Source organism: Python bivittatus, unplaced genomic scaffold (genome assembly GCF_059951505.1).
Source record: "Python bivittatus isolate LINGU-HERP-01145 unplaced genomic scaffold, Pbiv_v1 ctg000060_np1212, whole genome shotgun sequence".
Taxonomy (NCBI): Eukaryota; Metazoa; Chordata; class Lepidosauria; order Squamata; family Pythonidae; genus Python; species Python bivittatus.
This window is the reverse complement of record NW_028277044.1, coordinates 14,304,207-14,325,254: the sequence shown is the minus strand read 5'-3', so window position 1 is coordinate 14,325,254 and position 21,048 is coordinate 14,304,207. Positions and strand designations below refer to the sequence as shown.

General features: G+C 40.0%; 1 protein-coding gene across 1 annotated transcript in view; it reads left to right on the top strand.

Moving 5' to 3' along the window:
* The first annotated feature begins 153 nt into the window (after positions 1–153).
* Positions 154–21,048, top strand: part of ANKRD10 (ankyrin repeat domain 10) — a 36,746-nt gene continuing 15,851 nt past the window's right edge. Inside the window, exons 1-3 of the mRNA XM_007436114.4 lie at positions 154–418; positions 15,863–16,015; positions 16,995–17,086. Of these exons, the coding sequence (XP_007436176.3) occupies positions 230–418; positions 15,863–16,015; positions 16,995–17,086 (434 nt within the window). The 5' untranslated portion in view covers positions 154–229. The remainder of the gene's footprint in view (positions 419–15,862; positions 16,016–16,994; positions 17,087–21,048) is intronic.

The window sequence follows — 21,048 nt, the reverse complement described above, 5'->3', positions numbered from 1 at the left end:
GTCGCGCTTGGAATTCAGGCCTGGCGCAGGCGCCCGTGGTCCCGCCTCTCGCCGGGGCGGGGTTCCTGCAGGCCCGCCTCGATTTCTTTGTTCGGCAGCTGGGCGGTGTGGAAGCGGCGAGGGTCTCCCAGCTCCGCGGCGGAGGGCGATTTCTTCCCCAGCTAGAGCCGTCGCTGCCGGGTGCCGGCCGTGCCTTGACTCCTCTCCCTGCGCGTTGCCTGAGGTCGCCATGTCGCTGGACGCGGGTTTCTCGAGCGAGGAGCTGCTGATCCTCCGCTTTCCGTTGCATCGCGCCTGCCGCGACGGAGACGTGCCCGCCCTGTGCGCTCTGCTTCAGAGCGCGTCCCGCGACAGCCTGGCAGCCGAGGACTCCTTCTACGGGTGGACGCCCATCCACTGGGCCGCGCATTTCGGAAAGGTACCGGGGCGAGGGAGAAGAAGCGCGCGCAGCCAGGCGAGAGCGCGCGCGCGCCCGCCCTCCCGGGCCGCGTTCGAAGCAACTCGGCTGGCGGGATGGTTCGGGGAAGGGAGTCCGCGGCTGCCTCCGGGGCTTGGCGAAAGCAGCGGGGGCGAAAGCGCGCTGCCGCCGCCGCCATCTTAAAGGGCTTCTCCAGCCCGGTGGGGTCGGTGGAGAAACGGGCGAGTAGAGCCGCCATTCTGTGCACGCATCTCGCCCGAGGTCTGCCTGTCATTTTTGCCAACAGCAACCCGGGGTGGGGGGAAATAGAGGCATCTAATTCTCTGGGTGCAAAAGCGCACTCTCGGAGGCAGAAAGCCGCGTCCAGTGATGAAGGAGAGCGCGCGCTTTGCTGCTGCAAATGCCCTTCATGCTCCCCCTCCCTTTTATGCCCGGGAATACGCTTCCCAAGTGTTGGGCTACTAATTCCCTTACCTGTTTCCGGATTGGGAAAATTAAGAATAAAGAGCATATCCCCGGCTCACTTTGCACAAGGTGATTATTCTAGGAGGAACTTCGCAGGAGCGGGGAATGAGGTGGAGTTCAGCTTTTTCAAGGCTGAAAAGGAACTTAATCCCGATACCTATAAATGTGTGATTTTCCGAAGGTTTCTTTACACTTTACACCTCAAGAAGCACTCAGGTTTTATCCTTTTTCTGAACTTTTCCCATCTTTTGAAGGGACTAATAAAATACAAATATTGCCTATATGGGTTGCCTCATTTGATACTCCCCACTGGGGACGAATATTCCCACACGGTCAGCTTGTCAGAATAGTTTTTGTTCTTTCTAGTGTAGTAGAAATGTTGCCCTGTTTTTAAAATACTGTAACAAATGGATATTTGTTCCAAGTCCTTATGTTCCTGTTTGGGATTTTCTTGCCATGTTAGGCAGTATTAAATCTCAGAATTAGGGCTAATTAAGTGCCTTAAGTGGCCTCCTGAGGTTCCCTCCAAGATCCACCTTGGTAGGAGCTCCCTCCTCAATGAACCCCTTCAGAATCTCCAGTTTCTGTTTCTTGTAATGTTTTAATGTTTTCTGATAATACTGTATTTATGTATTTATTTACTGCTTTTCCAGAAAAATCCTCCTTAAAGTATGGGCCAAAGAGCAGGGCAATGTCTTGTATTGGTATTGGGAAGAATGCTGTTTGTGGAATGACTTTATCAAGAAAGGAAGATAGAGTTGCTTATAGAAAACAGTGGAAAAATACAGGCTTTTAGTGGAGCTGTGATTGGAATGCTGTTGTCCAAGCCAAAAACAAAAAACAATGCAGTCAGGATAAGAATTACTGCCTTTTGGGTTTATTCCAACTCTTCAGATTTCCTCTCTAGACAGTGATTATCTTTGGACATTACGATTATCTGTACAGTATGCCCAGCATTCATATAAGTTGTCAAAGCTCATAGGACTCAAAGTTCATAACTTTTGCATTTATAAATGGATGTACATATGGCAAGTATCTCTTCTTCTAGGTTGGATGTTATTCCAGTTCTGTGGTAACTATTCTGAGTGCGTTGTATTGACTAATGATGTATTAGACTAGGAAGGGAGAGATACAGTTTTGGGTCTACACTCAGTTATGGAAGCTCATTGACTGACAAGTGTAGAGCAAGAAATAACTCCAAACCAGATAGTGCCACCACTTACATCAGGAACAAGCCATCTGTGGTTCCTAGGCTTCGTGTTGTCTCTTTTTCCCAGCCTTGTGACCAGGATGGCTGAAAAGTGACAGCCCACTTTTCTGCATGTTAAGATGGGGAACATATGAGAATAATAATTTATTAAACTTGTATGGTGCCCGATTCTCAACTTCTCTGGGCAGCTCACAACGATCAAAGAAATTACAGTAAAATCGATAAAAAAGGTAAAAGATGACAAGCACAATGAAGTGAGGGGTATAGGTGTACCATATTTAATAAAACTCTTCAAACTGCCTTCAGAAACAGCCCTGATCATATGTGTGATGAAGCCTACCTCCTTTGCAGTTCTCAGCTTCTCCAAACTACTAATGTGGTCCTTTGCTACTCAGTGGCTGACTTTTGCGTTCAACATTATTTTTTGTTCTCCACATTTGCTGACTTTCCCAAAGTCAGGAAAAGAAAAAGATTGCTAATGTAAACAGGTCATAAAAGCCAAGAACTGCTTTGAATGTGGGACTGGGGCAATCCTTCTCCCTTTTACTGTTAAACAAGGCAGAAGCTTTTTTATTTTCAGACATGTTCCATCATGAGATGCAATTTTTACTCCTGTAGATTAACCCAAGGATCTTTTACATGAAGTGTTTATTCAGTAGTCTTTGTTTTTTTGCATAGGGGCTGAATTGGTTCCAGTTGGATTAGGAAGGGCGATATAAAGGTACTTCTGATAGTATTATAAGAGAGCCAGTTTGGAAACTGGGAGTCCCTGAGTTCTAGTCCCATTTTAGACACAAAGTCAGCTGGGTGATCCAGAGCCAGTCATTCTCCCTCAGCCCTAGAAAGAAGGAGGCAAGAGCAAACCGCTTTTGAAAATTTTTCCAAGAAAACTGCAGGAACTTGTCCAGGCAGTCACTAGGAGTCAACATGGACCCAAAGGCACCAAAAAATCCCCCAAAAAACAAAAATCCTACCCTACTGAATGATAGCTTCCTTTCCTGGAACCAGGTATACTAAATATGACCGTAAGTTCAGAACTATGACCAACCTATTTCCTTTTTTTTTTTCTGCCCAAAAGAATAAAATATTCATCTACCCTTTGGTAGACAGTTTTATTCTCAAAGTCTTGCCCATGAATCTTACCCAAAGTTTTTTGAACTGTACATGAGTTGGAGACACCAATGGGGAAGGAGGTTAAGAGTGTTCCACCAGCACTTATTCTTCCACCCTGCACTTCTCATTGTTTGTTCTCGGTAGGGCACCTGGTGTTTATCTTGAGTTATTGTTAATGAGCTTTTGCCTAGCTTTGAACAGTTCATTTTTATTCTGATTATTTGCTTATGGCACAGTTTAGTCATAAGGAATGTTCAGATTGCAGTTGAGCCTCCTTGTCCTGTCTTTGGCATCAACAATTGTGAATAATGGATTGAAAGCTAAAATAACTAGTTGTCATATTTTATCCATTAAGTCCCTTAGTTTGTGTTCTGCTTCAGTTGTCCAATGTACATATTGTAAAAATATATTAATGTGTTTGCTGCAATTAAGCACTGCAAAATTATCAACCAACATTTCAATTATATTTTTGTCCTTTACCTTAAATTCAGAACAAAGACAAAGTTTTCTTTCAAAATGTGATTACCTAAAGAAGCTCTAAATTGACTTACATTTCATTAAATATTTAAAAATTATAGATTATTTATAAATGCCCTCAGGTCTGTGATTTCCTTTTATTTACTGTCCAGTTTGTTCAAACATAGTTTGATTAGGATATAATTTTTCAGCTTATTGTTCCTGCCCATAGTCTGAAGACACATTACATAGTAACTTTGATGAAATGAAGGGAGTCTTTGTCTGATCAGTAACACATTTTTTAGAATCTCATCCAGTTCACCAAAGGAAAGATGGAATATATTGTTTAACTGATTTAATGATATTGTCTACTTGTTTATTTTAATTTTTATTCTAATCACTTCTCTGTGTTGAGACAAATATGCTTGATCAATTGTGACTAGAGCAACAATTTGCTTAATTTAAATTTGACACTCTGTTTGTTTAGATGCGTCTCACTAATTTTATATATATAAATAAAATAGCTAATAGTTTAACTTGTCAATATAAATAACTCCACATGTCATTTTTCTGTTCCTGAATTACTGTAGCTCGTAGTTTAATTGTTGTAATGTTTGCTTATTCATCACATTTGTTGCCTTCTGCAGGCTTGCCTCAAATCCTAAATCTTAGGACAGGAATGGACAATTTTTGGTTGGCCAATAAACATACTTAATGTTTTGTGGTACCTGAAGGTTGCAGACTAGGTGAGGGGCATCACAGTTGTGAATGGGGCTGAGTGTTTAACAGATTTCATTTTTTAAATGATGATTGCCTAATGTGGGGCTTATTCTGCAGTTTTCACATTTCCTACACTTTTCTATGTTTCTTCCCTCAAAATTTTTCCTCCATTATCAGTTTCTAGTAATTGTGCTCGAAGAGAGCTATAAAGAGACAACTTGGACTGGTGCTTTTAGCTACTGTGACCAGAAGAACTTTCTTTTTAAACATACAGTGGTGCCTCGGGTCACAAACGCTTCTGTTCATGACCAATTCGGGTCATGAACAGCTCCGGTCGCAAAATTTTGCCTCCGTTCGCAAACGCCGGATCAGGTCACGGACAGGATCTGTGGCCATTTTCCCTCCCGTGACACAGTCCGTGGCCATTTTCCGTCCCTGACACGTCCCCAGCCATTTTTCCGCCCCTGACACGTGTTCCGTGGCCATTTTTCCGCCCCTGACACGTGGTGCGTGGCCATTTTCCGCCCCTGACACGTGGTCGTAGGGAGGGGGACTCTCCCTCCAAGCAATAGCTGCCTCCCTGTCCTCCACGCCAGAACGGATTAAGGGTAATTACATTGAACCTTATGGGAAAATTTGCTTCGGGTCGCGACCAATTCGGGTCGCGACTAGAGTCGCAGAATGAATTAAGTTCGTGAACCGAGGTTCCACTGTATTTAGAAACACACAAACAGCTTTAATTGGTAAGAATATTATTCCAAAGACACATGTTTAATAGACTTGACTATGTGATGGTGCAGAAAAAAAGATCATTTTCTTACATAGGAGCCAACACATTTTTCTAAATTTCTTTTCCCAAAATCAGTTTATTAAAAACAGGCTTTCAAAGGATTTTATTTTAAACATTAAATAATCAGATGTAGAACTAAACATTTAAATCAAGACTAGTTAATATTTAAATAATTGTCTTACATTAAATGCGCAACATCATTTTGTAGAGAGATGTGATGGGGAAATCTTACTGTGGTCCAAAAGAAAAGTTTAATTCTGTTTTAATCCCTTGTAACAACTTAGAACAAGAATTAGGAATGTTTAAGGTCCTACAACCACAAGCTTGAAGGACTTCTGGTATGACCCTGCTCTCCATGGCCTTGTCACTTCCCTGATTGTGTGAGTGACATTTGCCACATTTCCATCTTTGGTGCCTGGAAGTATAATTCTGTAGTTAAAAGATTTGTCTCTTTGGATAGGGCAAGTATGGAGAGTGGTCTCCAAGTTTTCTTGATGCATAGAAAAAAAGGAAGATTATGTTGATCACTGGGACTTAATAAGGAGATTACTCTCACTCAGTGCCAAAAGTGCATCCTGGCACTACTCAGCTGTCCAGCCTTGAGGCTGAATTCAGTAACACACCTCTGTCTTAGTAGAATATATAATTAACTAGCAACTCAAGTAGGGTTATTTTAAGAAACTCTGATATGCAGCATTGTTTTGCTTGTATATATATAATTAATGGCTGTCTGCTAATAGACTGCGTTCTTTGAATTTATCTCATGGTAGCGATCGCTACATTTTGTAGTGAATTCCATAAATGAATTTTGGCTTGTGCTGAAATTCTTTTTTCCTAAGCTAAAAAACTGCAGATATTATCAGCTTAACTTATTGGAGAACTGCTGCACACCTTCAGTAAATTTGCTTTTCCCTTTCTCTGTGCTTTCCAGCTCTACAATGTCTTCCTTGAGATGCAGATTGTAGCACAGGTTTGCACAGTGGCGTTAAAGTTTTGTTGTCATCAAATTTGAATGTACAAGAGGAATTCCTGCATACGTTCAGTGCACCTTTTTCTTTGGATTATGCTTACACTAAATAAACGCACATTTCTCCTATTCAGTTTTTGGCAGGTATAATTTGGGAGCAATAGGCAGGAGTATTAAAAGAGAAAAGATGGAATGAGACTGCTGCCTTTAACCCCTATTAAATGACCTTGAATGATATGAGTGTAAACGTTTATAGATATAATAGCTACAAACAGGATGTCTTCCTAGCAATTGCCTCTGGGTATTCAATAGTCTTCCACCCAACTTTTGCCAGGGGGTGGAAAAGAGATACTTTGCCTTTCTACACATGTCTGCTATATGTGGAGGAGGTGAGGGGAAATATTATTTGTACTAGGCTTTTGAAATGTTGAAAGCAGTAAGAATATCTCCTGCTGCATTTGAGTGTCTTCTGAGGTGGGAATAAAAGAAAAGTTTCCTTCAGACACTCTGTTGAAGAATTCAGGAGTAAGAGATTCTGTGAGAATTGCAAACTGGCTATAAAGCCAGCTGAAAAGTGTTTTGATGTTGATTTGATGTAACTTTTAAGTGAATAAGCGCAAAACATATTTCAGTAGATGTTACTGCAGTTAGGCTTTAGGATATAGTTTCATGTTTGCTAAAATATTATCGTTCTTTTGGTGGCTCAGTCATTTATTCCAGTTAAAATGGGTGCAGTGTTTGAAACACATTGCTCTTTGAAAGCCTTGGTGCAATATCCAGAATTCCCGCCGAAATTGCCATCAAACTGTAATTTTTAATGTGACTGAAAGAGAAAATGTGTTGCTAAGTACATATGGAATGATGATAGAAACTCAGATTTTCAACTATGCATCTCTGATACGTAGTGCTCAGAACTAGGGATTCCTATTATCATGGTACTTGACAGGCTCTCTCCCCCTTCAATGGTTAATGTTAAAATCCAGGAAGCTGGCATGTTGCAGATGGAAATACTAAATTCTGGCATCTTTATTTCCACTTCTGATGCAGATGTCTTGGTCATGGAATGTTTTACATCAGAATGGATAGACATGATAATTAACTCAAGGGAGGTTGGATTACAGGTAGTTTAAGAACAAATTCTGTTCCCAAGGTATGTCCTTCAGTCGAATTTGTATGTAAGCCAGAACAGTATTATTGTATAATACTGTATAAGTAGTATTGTGTAATGAACTTGAACCATTGTGTATTTAACTCGAATTTTGCTACAGTAGGCTCCATTCTTAACTATGCGTCGTCCTTACACCGGGTATTCTTAACCTGGGAGCTACCTTTGTTTAGCAACATTGAAACAAAGTTAATAATGCCAATAATTCCTGTCATATTAGTCTATTTTGGATTATGCTAACTGCATATTTGATCAAAACTAAAAACACCTATTTGGATTTCTTCTATTATATAGTTTTTGTGAATTAAGATTTGAAAGTGATAGTCTTGGTTAGAAGGAGAAAAGTGGGGTGATGATGCCTTTAATTCTTAGTCAGTGACCTTGCATGACATGAATGCAAACATTCATAGATACTGTTGCTAAGCAACCAGAAATCTTTCTAGCAATTGTGTTTTGGTAGACAACAAACCTCAATATGCAAACCCATAATCCTCTTCTTTTTGGGGGCACACAGCATTATACAAAGTGCAGAAACAGAGTAAGTAGTAGAAAGCAAAATACATTGGAGGTAGAGAATAAGAGAAAAGAGAGGTAACTAAATTTAGTTTACATTGACTACATTCACTAGTGCTTTCTTGGTGTATGACACCAGAAAAACTATCTAGAATGTAAAAGGTACTTCAGATCTGTGTTGGAAATATGAAAAACATTAAAGGTGCTTTTATCATGCTTGGTGGACTTGTGAAAAAGCTAGAAAATTTTGGGTTCAAAACCATAGAGCAATACAAAGAATTGTAAAGATAAATATTCAGCTGAAACCAGAACTTTTTTTGCTAGGACTAATGAATAGAAAAGACTTATGGAAGATTATTTTTGTACCTAGTTACTGCAGCAAGATTATTATATGCACAAAGATGGAAAGACTCTAAAATACCCACAAAATGCTTGGTGAAGATGACAGAATTTGCAGAGATGGCAAAATCGACTTGTTTGATTAGAGAAAAGACAATAACTACGTTGGTTAGTGACTGGAAATCCTTTGGACTTTTTGCTGAAGACGGGAAAAAAATGAATGCGATTTATGGGTTTGATGATTAGAAAGGCTAGAATATGGAAAGAAGGGAGCCACGATGTAGACTTAGAGAGGATAAAATATAAATGCATTTATAACTGCTGTAAAGAAAATTGGAAGCCGTTCCTTTATATCCTCTTTTCTTTTCTTTCCCTTTCTTTTCTGTCTCTTTTCTTTCTTTCTTTAAAATACAAACTACAAAACACAAAACCAATAATAACAAAAACATAAAATAGTTCAAACAACCAAAATAGAACACATATAAACTTAACCTCTGCTTGCACCCATTACCCGTGGGACTTGTAACCCTCCTTATCTCTTTACTTTTATCATAAATTTTTATTATTACTAATTTTTAATGAGCCCTCCTCTCCAAAAGGATGATATTGATCTAGTTTTACTCCCTTCCCTTTAACAAAAACATATTCCAGAAATTAACCCCATATAACATCAAAATCATTCCTTTTCTCCAGACTCTTTTTATATTTTAATTCACATGTCAATTTATCATCAATAGCAATATTCCATATTTCTTTAAACCAGTCTTCAAACTCATATTCAAAATCCACTTTCCATTTTTTAACTATTATTAATCTTAAGGCAGTGAGAAAAATTATCTCCTCTTTCTTTTGCCATTCTAGTTTCATATTTCCAAAATTGAACAGTAATGCAATTTTTGGACTTATTTGAAAATTAATAAATAATATTTTGTTAATCTCAGCAAAAAGCTTTTCCCATTTTCTTTTTTATTTACTTATCACTAAAAAAAAATTGTATTGTTTTTATTCTGTAAAAATTTCTTCAGTAAAAATTAACCCATTCACTAGTGCTTTCTTTTTCCTTTCATCTTCTTTATTATTTTATTTTCTCTTTGTTCTATTTTATTAAATAAAGCAAAGCGCACGTGCACACAATACAATACAACTGTACCTTTTAATCCTTGCAAACCTTCCATGTTTGCACAAATCTAGTGCTTGATATGTTACTTTTACATCTTCAAACTTCTTACCTCTCTCTCTTTGAGGATCTCATCAGAATGGAGGTTTGTGATTCATGCCTCATTCTTTCTATGGCCTCTGATTTTGCGTCCAATCCATAATCATCCATTTATTATTGACACTATATGTTCTTGTTTTGCTATATTCAGTTCTTAGGTAATCCCTTTCCACTGCATTCAACTGTTAACATTTCTCCTGACATATAGTTTTCACCTGTAAAACAGAATAGGCACTTCCCAAATTTTGCTGATTGCCACCTTTTGTATCCTTGTCATTCTGATGCTGCCAAAGACCTTGCCAGGCACAGTTAACAAATTAATCACCCTATACAGTAGGTTTTTAAAATTATTTTTGTTACTTTTCCTTTGGAAGAAGGCTGCTATTGTTCCATATACAATCTTCAGGCACAGAAACAGTCTTTATATACATAGCCACTCCATAAGCAAACCACATTCATATTTTAACATTTCTCCATTTACACTAGTTATATCTGCAACCCTATCATTCTTCAACATTAGAAAATATAAGTTTTTTCTTTGATGTTAACATAATATCCATTTCAATTCCACTCTTTCACATATCACTGTGAATCCCATGCAGATCTCTAAAGTACAGGTAGTCCTCACTTAACGACCACAGTAGGGACCAGAAAATTGGTTGTTAAGCAAATCGGACCCGATTTTACTACCTTTTTTGCAGTGGACATTAAGCAAATCACTGTGGTTGTTAAGCGAATCATGCGGTTGTTAAGTGAATCCACCTTCCCCCATTACTTTGCTTGTCGGAAGCCCCCTGCGAAGGTCACAAATGGTGATCACAGGACCCCAGCACATTGCACCTGTCATAAGTGCGAGCTGGTTGCCAGCTATCATGTGACTGCGGGGGGCACTGGGACAGCAGTAACTTTGAACAACGGTCATAAATCGTTTTTAGGACTGTTGTAACTTCGCACAGTCACTAAACAAATGGTTGTTAAGTGACTTGATTTTTCTTGGTATAAGAAGGAAAAGAGAGAATCTCTATCAGGCGTTCAAGATTCTGTTGTTATATCCTAAACCAGTAAAGTAGAGTTCTAGTAGTCTTTGTGGAGTCTGTTACCTGAACTAACCTACTTTGAAAGGCTGGCATAAACATTTACAGGTACTCCTTGTTTAATGACCACTCGTTCAGTGACCGTTTGAAGTTATAATGGTGCTGAATGAGTGGTATGTATGACCAGTCTTCTAAGTTCTGACCATCCCAGCACTTATGACAAATGCAGCATCCCATGGTCACATGATTGCCATTTGCAACCTTCCCTGTCAGCTTCCCACAAGCAAAGTCAATGGGGAAGCTGGCAGGAAAGATCATAAGTCTCTTGTATTCTCCCCCATCCAGCAGCAGATGGCACCATTGCACTTGTGCTGTACCTCACCAGCTACCCACATATCCTCCCCCACCTGGCAGCAGCTACTTGCCTGCCTGCCTTCCTGCCAGCCTGCTTGTGAGCCACCTGGGACCCGCTTAACTACAGCAATGGGGAGTGCCAGGATTGCCATCGCTAAGCAATACAGTCATGACATCGCGCTTTATGACCACATTACTTAGCAATGGAAATTCCAGTCCTAATTACTGTTGTTAAGGGAGGACTACCTGTAATTGCTTTTATTTTTAATTCCATTCATTCTGGTAGAGACTCCTTGTTTAGTCCTCTTCACGCACTTCAAAACAATTTTTTATTTCCATCAAAATTGCTCTGCATTGTCTTCCTCTTTTCATCATGACTGTTTTCTACATTCTTTGTAACTACATGTAGTCCTTGACGTACAACCATTCATTTAACAACCGTTTGAAGTTACAATGGCACTGAGAAAAGTGACTTACAACCAGTCCTCACACTTACCATCATCATAGCATCCCTGCAGTCGCATGATCAAAATTTGGATGCTTAGCAACTGGCATGTATTTATGACAGTTGCAGCATCCTGGGGTCATGTGATCGCCATTTGCAGCCTTCCCAAGGGGCTTCCAACAAGCAGAGTCAATGGGGAAGCTGATTTGCTTAATGACCATGGCAAAAGTCATAAAATCAGGCACAGCTCACTTAATCACATTGCTTAGTGATGGAAGTTCCAGTCCCAATTGTGGTCATAAGTTGAGGATTACCTGTATATTTTTTTGTCTGTATGATTACAATATCTTTCTCACATCCTTATTTTTGTAGCAATTGCTCTCTTATATGCATTATTTCTCATCCATAGCCTCTTTTAAGTATACAGCATGTACCATTCATATTCTTTATTGGGTCTTTGAATGGCCCAGTCACTTTTCTCATGCTCTCTCATCTTGTCAGTCATCTATTCATGTCCCTGAACAGAATAGCTTTTTCCTACAGGTAACATTGATTCAAGATGTTGAACAGTTGTTCAAAAATTCTTTCCTTTCTTTCAGTGTCACTGTTCCTGTGTAATTTGCAGATGTCAAAACCTATACATCTCTGGTTTCATACACACCCACAGCAATATAAACACAAATTTGTACTTTTGGAAATACTTTTTAGCCCTTTTATTAATAATTTACAGGTAGTCCTCAGTTAGCAACCACTCATTCAGTGAGCATTTGAAGTTATGACAGCACTGAATGAGTGGTGGTTATGATTAGTCCTTGAAGTTCCGGCCATCCGAGCAGCCCTGCAGTCACGTGATCATGATCTGGGCACTTGGCAATCAGCTTGCACTTACAATGGTTGCAGGGTCCCATGGTCACATGCTTGCAATTTGTGACCTTCTCTGCTGACTTCCCACAAGCAAAGTCAACAGGGAAGCTGGCTGGGAAGTTGCAAGTTGCTCAGGTAAGTCTCCCCCACTTGTGCACCCTCCCCCCGCCCCTCTGCACTTGCAGCTCACTGGCCACCCACACAACCTCACCCACCTCCTTGAGCCTTGCTGCACTTGCATCGCACCTCACTGGCCCCTCATGCACCCTCCCCCACCCAGCAGCGGCTACTCCAAGCCCTGCCACACTTGTGCCATACCTCCGCCATGACTTATGCACCCTCCCCTACCCAGCAGCAGCTACCCCACGCCTTGCCGTGCCTCACCTGCGTGCCGTCATGCACCTTCCCTGAGCCTCACTGCATTCACACCTTCCTTAAGCCTCACTGCACTCGTGCCTCCCTGGCTACTCACACACCCTACCTCACCTGGCAGCAGCCACACTCACCCCTCCCTAGCCACTCACCAGCCTGCTAACCTGTTTGCGAGCCACCTGGGACTTCCTACTTCCTGCTGGCTTCCCCACTGACTTTCGTTGTTGGAAGCAGGCAGGGAGTTGCAAGGAGGGGCTCTCTTAACGACCCACAATCTTTAACAATGGCAACAGGGACTGCAGGGATTGCCGTCACTAAGTGATGCAGTCGTGTGATGTGCTTTATGACCACATTGCTTAGCAACAGAAATTCGGTCCCAATTGCCACGTGACTTGCGGATTACCTGTACACCTTTATTTCTCTGCATGCATTAATGAATTCCATTTCAAAAGATCCAACCACCTGCATTCAAATACATATAATACACCTTCCCCCTTCTTTTAGTTTCACAGCTATAAAACATACCTATGTGTTTTTGCTTTTATTTGTTAATTCATGCTTTTTCTAGCAGTTATGCTGGAAATGATTTATCAACAGAATTTTTATATCACTGCAATCTAATGACTTGGTATGGTGTACAACAATGTCAACATAAACAGTAGCTAAAATATATAAAACTAGTCACTAATATAATAAATATGCCTCACTCTTCATAACTAGGTGTCATAATCATCAAAGGCCTGGTTAAAAGGAATGTTTGGGATATTTTGTCTAAAAACCAGGAGCCAAGTAGCCAAGCAGTATGTTCCACAATATGAGGTCTACCAGCAAGAAGACCTACTTTCTGACCCACATTCCTTCATCGTTGGGTATGGGGAAGAGGAAGTAGGAGCTTAAATAAGCCATCTCTAGATGCTATTACTGGCTGTGCAGGATAATTTTGGACATGCTGGCTCTAAGATAATTCAGTGGCACATCAAGTAGATCTTTATAGATAATAATCAGAGCTCTGAAATGGGTTCAGAAGGCTGACAGCCAGTGCAGTGACTGTAAAATAGATGTTATTCTGCAGTGACAGGGCAAGAAGTCCACATATCTGCAAGAACCACAGCGATTTCAGGAAGGTATCTTTAATATTAGTCAAGGGTAAAAACAATGTTGAAAATTGTAACATTGATTTCTCAGAAGAGTAAGACAATTAAGACAGAGTATCTTTGAAACATTTCCTTCCCAAAAACCCCACATCTGGGCTAGGGTGCCTGTTCTTACATCAACAGAACTGCTCCTTCCCCAGCTGCTTCCCACAGACTCTTACATAGGGTCCATCAACCAGTAGTCCGGCTACTATGTTCTGTGCAACTTATAGCTTCTGTGGTCTTTTCAAAGGCAGGTTAGAGCATACTGGGGATAGTCCAACTGCATGGTCATGAGGATATGAGTCACCAAAGCTGCCTGGTCTAGGTGGGGGCCATAAGTGGGGCACCAGAAGCTGCGCAAAGGTCCCTCAGGCCATGGCCTCCACCTCCTGCTCAGGTGGGAACTATGAGTTCAGGAGCGCTCCAAATCATGAACTTGCTCCTTTAGGGGAGTACGATCCTGTTTAACTGTGTTTGAGGTTACCAGAGTAGGAATGCCGGTTGCTTTAAAATTCAGTGGTTCTCTAGCACTACATCTTAAAAGTGCAAAATATGGTAATCTTTAAGATGTGGGAGAGACCCAGAAAAGAAAATAGTGGGTATAAGGGGATTGTACTCTTCTGTTGACATAGAGCACTCAGCTGCTTAAAGGGGCTTCATTCTAGCGTGCAATAAAAAGTTTATGTAGGGTCTGGATAGCTTCCATATTACAGTGGACATTACCAGAAGGTCTACAGACATTGACTTCCATAGTCATCATAGCTTTGATAGATCAAGATTTTTATATAGTGCCCTTCACCAAGATAGAGAAGATATAGACTAGTCATATTCATGTCAGATGTGTTATGCTTTCAAAACATTATGACCAGTATGTCACTAATGTTAGGAAAACCCAGTTTTATCCCAAATATGCTCACATTATTCTGTGCAAGATAGAATCTATAAACTAGAGAATATCTAGGAAGCCAGAGCTGTAAAAAACAGAGTCTGTCTTTTATAATATATCAGTTGGGTATAGTGGTTAAGGCACAAGGCTAGAAACTGGTAAGACGGAGTGGCTGTGGATACGGGGAGCCTCAAGATCTAGGACTTTGTCATCTTTGGTTCTTGACGGGGTTGCACTACCCCAGACAGACCCGGTGCGTAATTTGGGGGTTCTCCTGGACTCACGACTCCTGCTCGAAGAGCAGGTGGCAGTCGTGGCCAGGAGGGCCTTTGCACGACTTTGTGTCGTGCGGCAGTTACGCCCCTTCCTGGATCGGGGGACCTCCACACGGTCACTCATGCCCTGGTCTCCTCTGGGTTGGACTACTGTAATGCGCTCTACATGGGGCTACCCTTGAAGAGTATCCGGAAGCTACAGCTGGTGCAGAATGCGGCGGCGCAGACAGTTCTTAATGCCCCTAGGAGGGCACATATAACACCGCTGTTGCGCGAGCTGCATTGGTTACTGGTTTGTTTCCGGGTCCAGTTCAAGGTGTTGGTCATCACCTTTAAAGCCCTTCATGGCACGGGACCAGGTTATCTGAGGAACCGCCTCGCCCTGGTCACTTCAGCCCGTTCCACTTGGTCCAGCAGAAGGGGCAGGTTGCAGACCCCACCAGTCAGGGAATTTCGATTGGTGGGATCTAGGCAGAGAGCCTTTTCTGCTGCAGCGCCCGCCCTATGGAACATCCTGCCTCCTGAGGTCCGGTGTGCCCCCTCCCTCATGGCCTTCAGGAAAGGTATTAAATCCTGGCTTTGCCAGAAGGCCTGGGGGCCAGAGGGGGGCCCGCACCTGTGGATATGGCTGGTGGGATGATGGGTTGCCCCCCCCCCAGCATCTTACAGGTTTTTATAGGGCCAAAATTAGAGGAGGTTTTTTAGGGCATTTTTAATGTTTTTTAGTTATTTATAGTTTTTAGCCATCTTGGAGAGAATTGTGTTTTTTCTTTTTTATTGTGAGCTGCCCAGAGTCACCTGTGGGGAAGATGGGCGGCATACAAGCCGAATAAACAAACAAACAAACAGGGAGACTGAGTTCTAGTCCTGTCCTGGACATGAAGCCAGCTGGGTGACTTAGGGCTGGCCATTCTCTCTCTGCCATAGGAAGGAGGCAATGGCAGACCACTTTCAGGAGTCAACCCTGACTCAAAGGCACAAAAAAAGTGAGTTGTTTTACCCAAATGCGATATAGAGAGGGTTTGTATATAGGCATTGGCTGTAGAGTTTAACAGTTGAGACTGATATGTGGTATGAAGTGAATAATGTACACTGAAACATCAATTTTCTTCCTTCTTTTTAAGCTGGAATGTCTAATGCAGTTAGTGAGAGCTGGAGCAACAGTAAATGCCTGTACAACACGTTTTGCGCAAACACCAGCCCATATTGCTGCTTTTGGAGGACATCCTCAGTGTCTCATCTGGTTAATTCAGTCAGGGGCCAACATAAACAAGCAGGTATCAACCTTTTTTTAATCTTCTAAATGCTATTCTACAATTGTGAGACGATGTTAATCTCAAGAAGATCCATAGGTGCTTTCAGATACAGCTGTCTTCATACAATCTTTGGGGTGCTTGCAGGTTCCAAGTCATGTTGGAGATGAAGACTTTGCCCTCTGTGTCCTTTGTGTGCATATTCTTATACCTTGCCATATAGAGTTACTGTGTCTTATGGAAGTTACTAGCTGTATTCAGTTAGAGAGAAGTCTCTGTACTGATGAATCATTGTATAGGTCAGTGAACAAAAAGATTGTTCTATTTGCAATGTGAGTAGAAGCTCCTTTTAGCACAGGTCAGAACTGAGGATGTAGACCATGCACCCATCTCCAATCATTCTCTCTTTACATTCTGCAGAAGAATAGAGTATATTGTTGTTTCAGTATATATTTAATGTAATTCTTCCTATAACCCTGAAAATATTTGAAAAACAGCTTAAAAACAAAATTACAGTCCAGGGTAAAACTAAAATTAAATATTGGAAGATACTGTTTTAAGCAATAAAATCTCAGATGTATCACTAAATAGTATTCATTGTATTTATACTCTACATTTTAATCAAAGTAGACCCTGAAACTTCAAATGTACTCCTGGAGACTTTTCTGCCTCTGTTGTTAGTGATTTTGTTGAGTTGTCTCTCTTGGTTGGTCAAGTCAACCAGGTTCTATCTGACTCTGTGGTTAAGGGAAGTAGTCAGTGTCACTAGCAAGGCAGAATATAAATTAATGGAATGTATTAATAAATCTTCTGGTAATTCATCACGATTCTGCTTGTCCTAGCCAGATAATTATATGCAGCCTTGTACCATAGTATAGTTAACTGTGAATATTTCTCTTTGCTAGGTGATATCATCCAGATTACATTTCTGTTATCTTTAGCCTAAGAATCCTTCATTGAAGTCATACATAGTTTGTATTAATTTGCTATGTTTTTGCTACAGGATTATGTTGGTGAAACTCCTATTCACAAAGCAGCCCGATCTGGTAGTATGGAATCCATAACTGCCCTTGTGGCTCATGGAGCTCAAATAGAGTAAGTAAGGTTGGGGGATATTTTCAGTAGATGTATGTCTAGTTAACTAACATAGAGCAGTAAACTCAGGTATTAACAAAGAAATCCAGAGTAGTGGACAACGTTGAAATGATTTTAGTTAAGATAGGTTGAGCTACGCAAGTGCTAGATATTTATCATGTCCTTTGACTTTAGCACCCGCAGTGCACATTTACTCATTGTAGTCATTAGAATTCCTGTGTAAGTGTGCCTAAAGTGATAACAGTGTCTGTCATATAGGAAACATTGTGTATGTGTGTGTGTATATATATATATATGTGTGTGTGTGTATATATATATATATATATATATTATATATATACATATTAGTTAATACAATTAATTGCATTTTTAGATGAAATATTTTTAATAATATATAACTGTAAAAATGACATATCATCTAGGTGTTTGTCAAAATAGAATTTCAGGCATGCATGTTTAGTAGTTTTTTTGTAGTTCTGTTGTTTAACTTTTTCTTTAAAGGTTTTATGCCCTGCAAAATACTCAGAAAATCTTACAAACAGTGACAACATACTTCTTGGACAAAATGGATGCAGTGTTCACTAGAACTGTTGAGTATAAGCTATATGGCTTATAATATAAATGACATTAGAATTTTCTATTGAAGCTAGTTATATTAAATAGTGTGTTATAATTTAATCTGAAGTATAAACTTTAAGTTTAGTGCAAGAGAGTTCACTGCTTCTTTAACCCTTTGGTTTCCATTTTAATTAATCTGCTTATATTGAAACTCAACAGACAGATACCATGGATCTTCCTGTGCATCTTTTTTAAGCTATTCAACAAATGGTCTTGCTAAAAAATTTTCATTTTAATTATTGCCATAAAAACTTTGGCCTTTGTTTATTTGAAATTTGATAAATTTATTTCTTTTCCCTTTGCCTTTGTACCTTAAGACATGAAACGTTTCGTTTATGTTTTCAAAAATGCGAATGCCTAAAATGAAGCCATCATATATTTTGAGGACATACTATTTTAAATTGAAAGCTTTATAATCAGAGAAATGTTAATGAAATTTAACTATTAAGTTTTTGAAGAGTGGTAATTTACATAAAAACAACATTAACGAATTCAGGAAATTTTGCACAGTTGCTATTAAACCTTTCTGCTTACTGTACTTTCAGATATCACACATTAGTAGGGAGTTCATTGATTGTGCTAGCTTCACAAATTTAGCTTTTCTGTGGTCTTTCTTTTTGCTTTCCAATTAATTTGTAGGCTTGAAGATAAAAGCTGGGAGAGAGGCAATATCTCTCTCAATACCAGTTGCTGGGAAACTGATTTAGGAGGACCCAGTTGCACCCAGCTTCTGCTTTTGTGATCCTCATTGGCATCAGTGTGGCTACTGTAAGAAAAGAATGCAGGATCCCTCACCTCTCATACTTTCTGCTTAATTGGGTATGGCCATCTTTAGTCCCAAATGCCATTCTTTATGGCTCCAACTCTTATCTCTTAAATGTGGGAACATTTAAAGATGCTGCAGACAGTAAAGTCCTCTATCACTGTGTTCCTTATTCTTTCTCTATATAGGTTCCGGTATGCCAATTTTTCCAGCCTGTTCTTCTGAACCATGACATACAGAGCAGTTCCCTCCGTTGTGAATTGTCACCAGAGTGAAATCTTTGTCTGGTACTAGCACTGATTTCACTAAGGAAAAAGGAGGATAGACTAAAATTAAATGGAGTCCAAGGCATGAGGTATACATAAGAGATGCAGAAAGAAAAGAATCTGTTGTGGAGTACAGAGATAAATAATGTGCATTTGCAGTCTGGAGAAAGATGGAGAAGAAAGAGGTGGAGGTAATGCAGTATGATTTATGCAGCCAGGAGATATAGCGTGCTTCTGTGCATTCTTGGTTTCAGTTTTCAAATACATTTCAGAACAAAAAGTAAGCTTTATTTTTCTTACTTTTGTAATTTGCAGTTTAATTTTTTTTTGGCAGCACATTTTATATTAGGAACTGGATTTTTCTGCAGGGTTTCACCAACATACATGAGAATTTGGCAGCAATAACAGATGGAAGGACTGAGAAATCTGTAGGGCAGAGAGAAGGAGAATATCCTCTGAGAAGGGGCTTTTTTCTTTTGCCCCACGCCAGAAGAGCTGACTGCTGACAGGAGACCCCAGAGAGGAAAATAAGTGGCAATTGGGGCAGCTGAATGAAAAGGACTTTGCGTTCTCTCCCTTCACTGGGCTGTACACTACACATCAAGGGAGGCCTGTTGGTTAACAGTTTAAAAATTCACCATATTCTCTCATTTTCAATGTTTAAAACTGTTGTTCAAAACTAGAAAAGGGAGAAAATCCTTGAATGCACAGCTGTCACTTTGGCTGTGTCCCAGCTGGTAAGATGGAAAAAAAACCCTTTCCTTTATAGGAAATTTTAGACTGATACAGGATTTTTTAAGTATGTGTAACATGTTCATTGCTGCCACACAGGTCAAATCCCAGGCATTAACTGGATGTCTGAAGATTGTGCGAGGGCCTTTCCTCTTAGTGACTTGTGAGGACAAGGTTGCTAAAAGCCTTAGAGGTTTCTCATCACCTTTCCTTTTCTAATAATAATATATATTATTATTGTATTAGTTATTGACCCAAGGAAGTAAGAGCAGATAGTTTGCTTAATTTTTAAAATACTGCAATGCTTCTATGGAGTGACTTCATGTTGGCGTGAACAAAGGGCCCTTCCTCAGAGTGTGGGTATGCAGCCATGTCCTTTGGAAGGTTCGGTTTGGCTACTTCAAGGGCTTCTTGGGTTGTCTCTGCGTGTGTGTGAGACACAGCTGCTGTGCTTCACCATCAGTTCACCAGAAGTGTTACTGGTGCTTGCACACACACACACACACACGCCTAGAAAAGCTCACAGAGCAGTTGCATTCAGCTTTCTAAAGGCTGTGGCTGTCTCAACATAATGAGGAAGACCTCTATGCTTGTATCAGTATGTTTTTCAAAGGGCTGCTTCTTATGAATTAAATAGCCCTCATTTTACAGAAGCATTTTGTGTTGGAACATGGCCACCAGCCTTATACATATTCTACCAGATTTTTAAGTTTGCTATGTAGTGGAAACCCGCCAGCAATGAATACTGCTTGCCTGACGACATTTTGCCTCAGGCACCAAGTTATTTGCAGGTCTAATAAATAACAATGTTTACAAACTAGATTCATAAAAGAATATTATCGCAAGTACAAAAACACTGTAATCTTGAATATGTAGAAGAGCTAAGGCAGGAGATTCAGTTATTCTAATTGTACTCAATTAAATTTTTGATCATGGAGTTCAAAAATTGTATCTTCTGTATGCGTTCTTTCTGGGCTCTGACCACTGGCAACACCTTGGAAGCCAAGCAGTTTAGTTTTCTTAAACTCTGTGCTATGTAGATATACAACAATACCTCTTAGAAAGCATTTACCTGGAACATCTGGTAATCAGCAGCTATATGTACATTGCAAGCATGGACATCTAAAATTAAAAATGCTTTAAAAATGTGATATCTGAAAGTATGTCTGGCAAAGTATTAGAATGTTCAGATTTTGGAGTGTTCACTTCCTCCTCCTCAATTTCAAATTTGAAATGTTTTGCACACTACTGTTCAAAACAAGAAGAATCCACTGGAGTGGATTTATTAAAATTTATTGCAGCCAATAAATTTTAATAAATAATGATAATAACAACATGTCAGGAGATACTGTATATAAATGACACTAGTGTATGTCATAATAAATTGTTAGCATTTGTCCTGACTTTCAAAGTATTTTGTCATTCTGCATGAGGGGAGTAATTAAATAAGCACTCTTAAAACTTGAGGATCAATAGTGATAACCAATAATTGCGGATATGCAGGTTGGATCGTTCTAGCTTTCATACTGAGATAGAAATATCCTCATTATTTGCCTATGTGGGAATTGGCAATTTAGGCATCC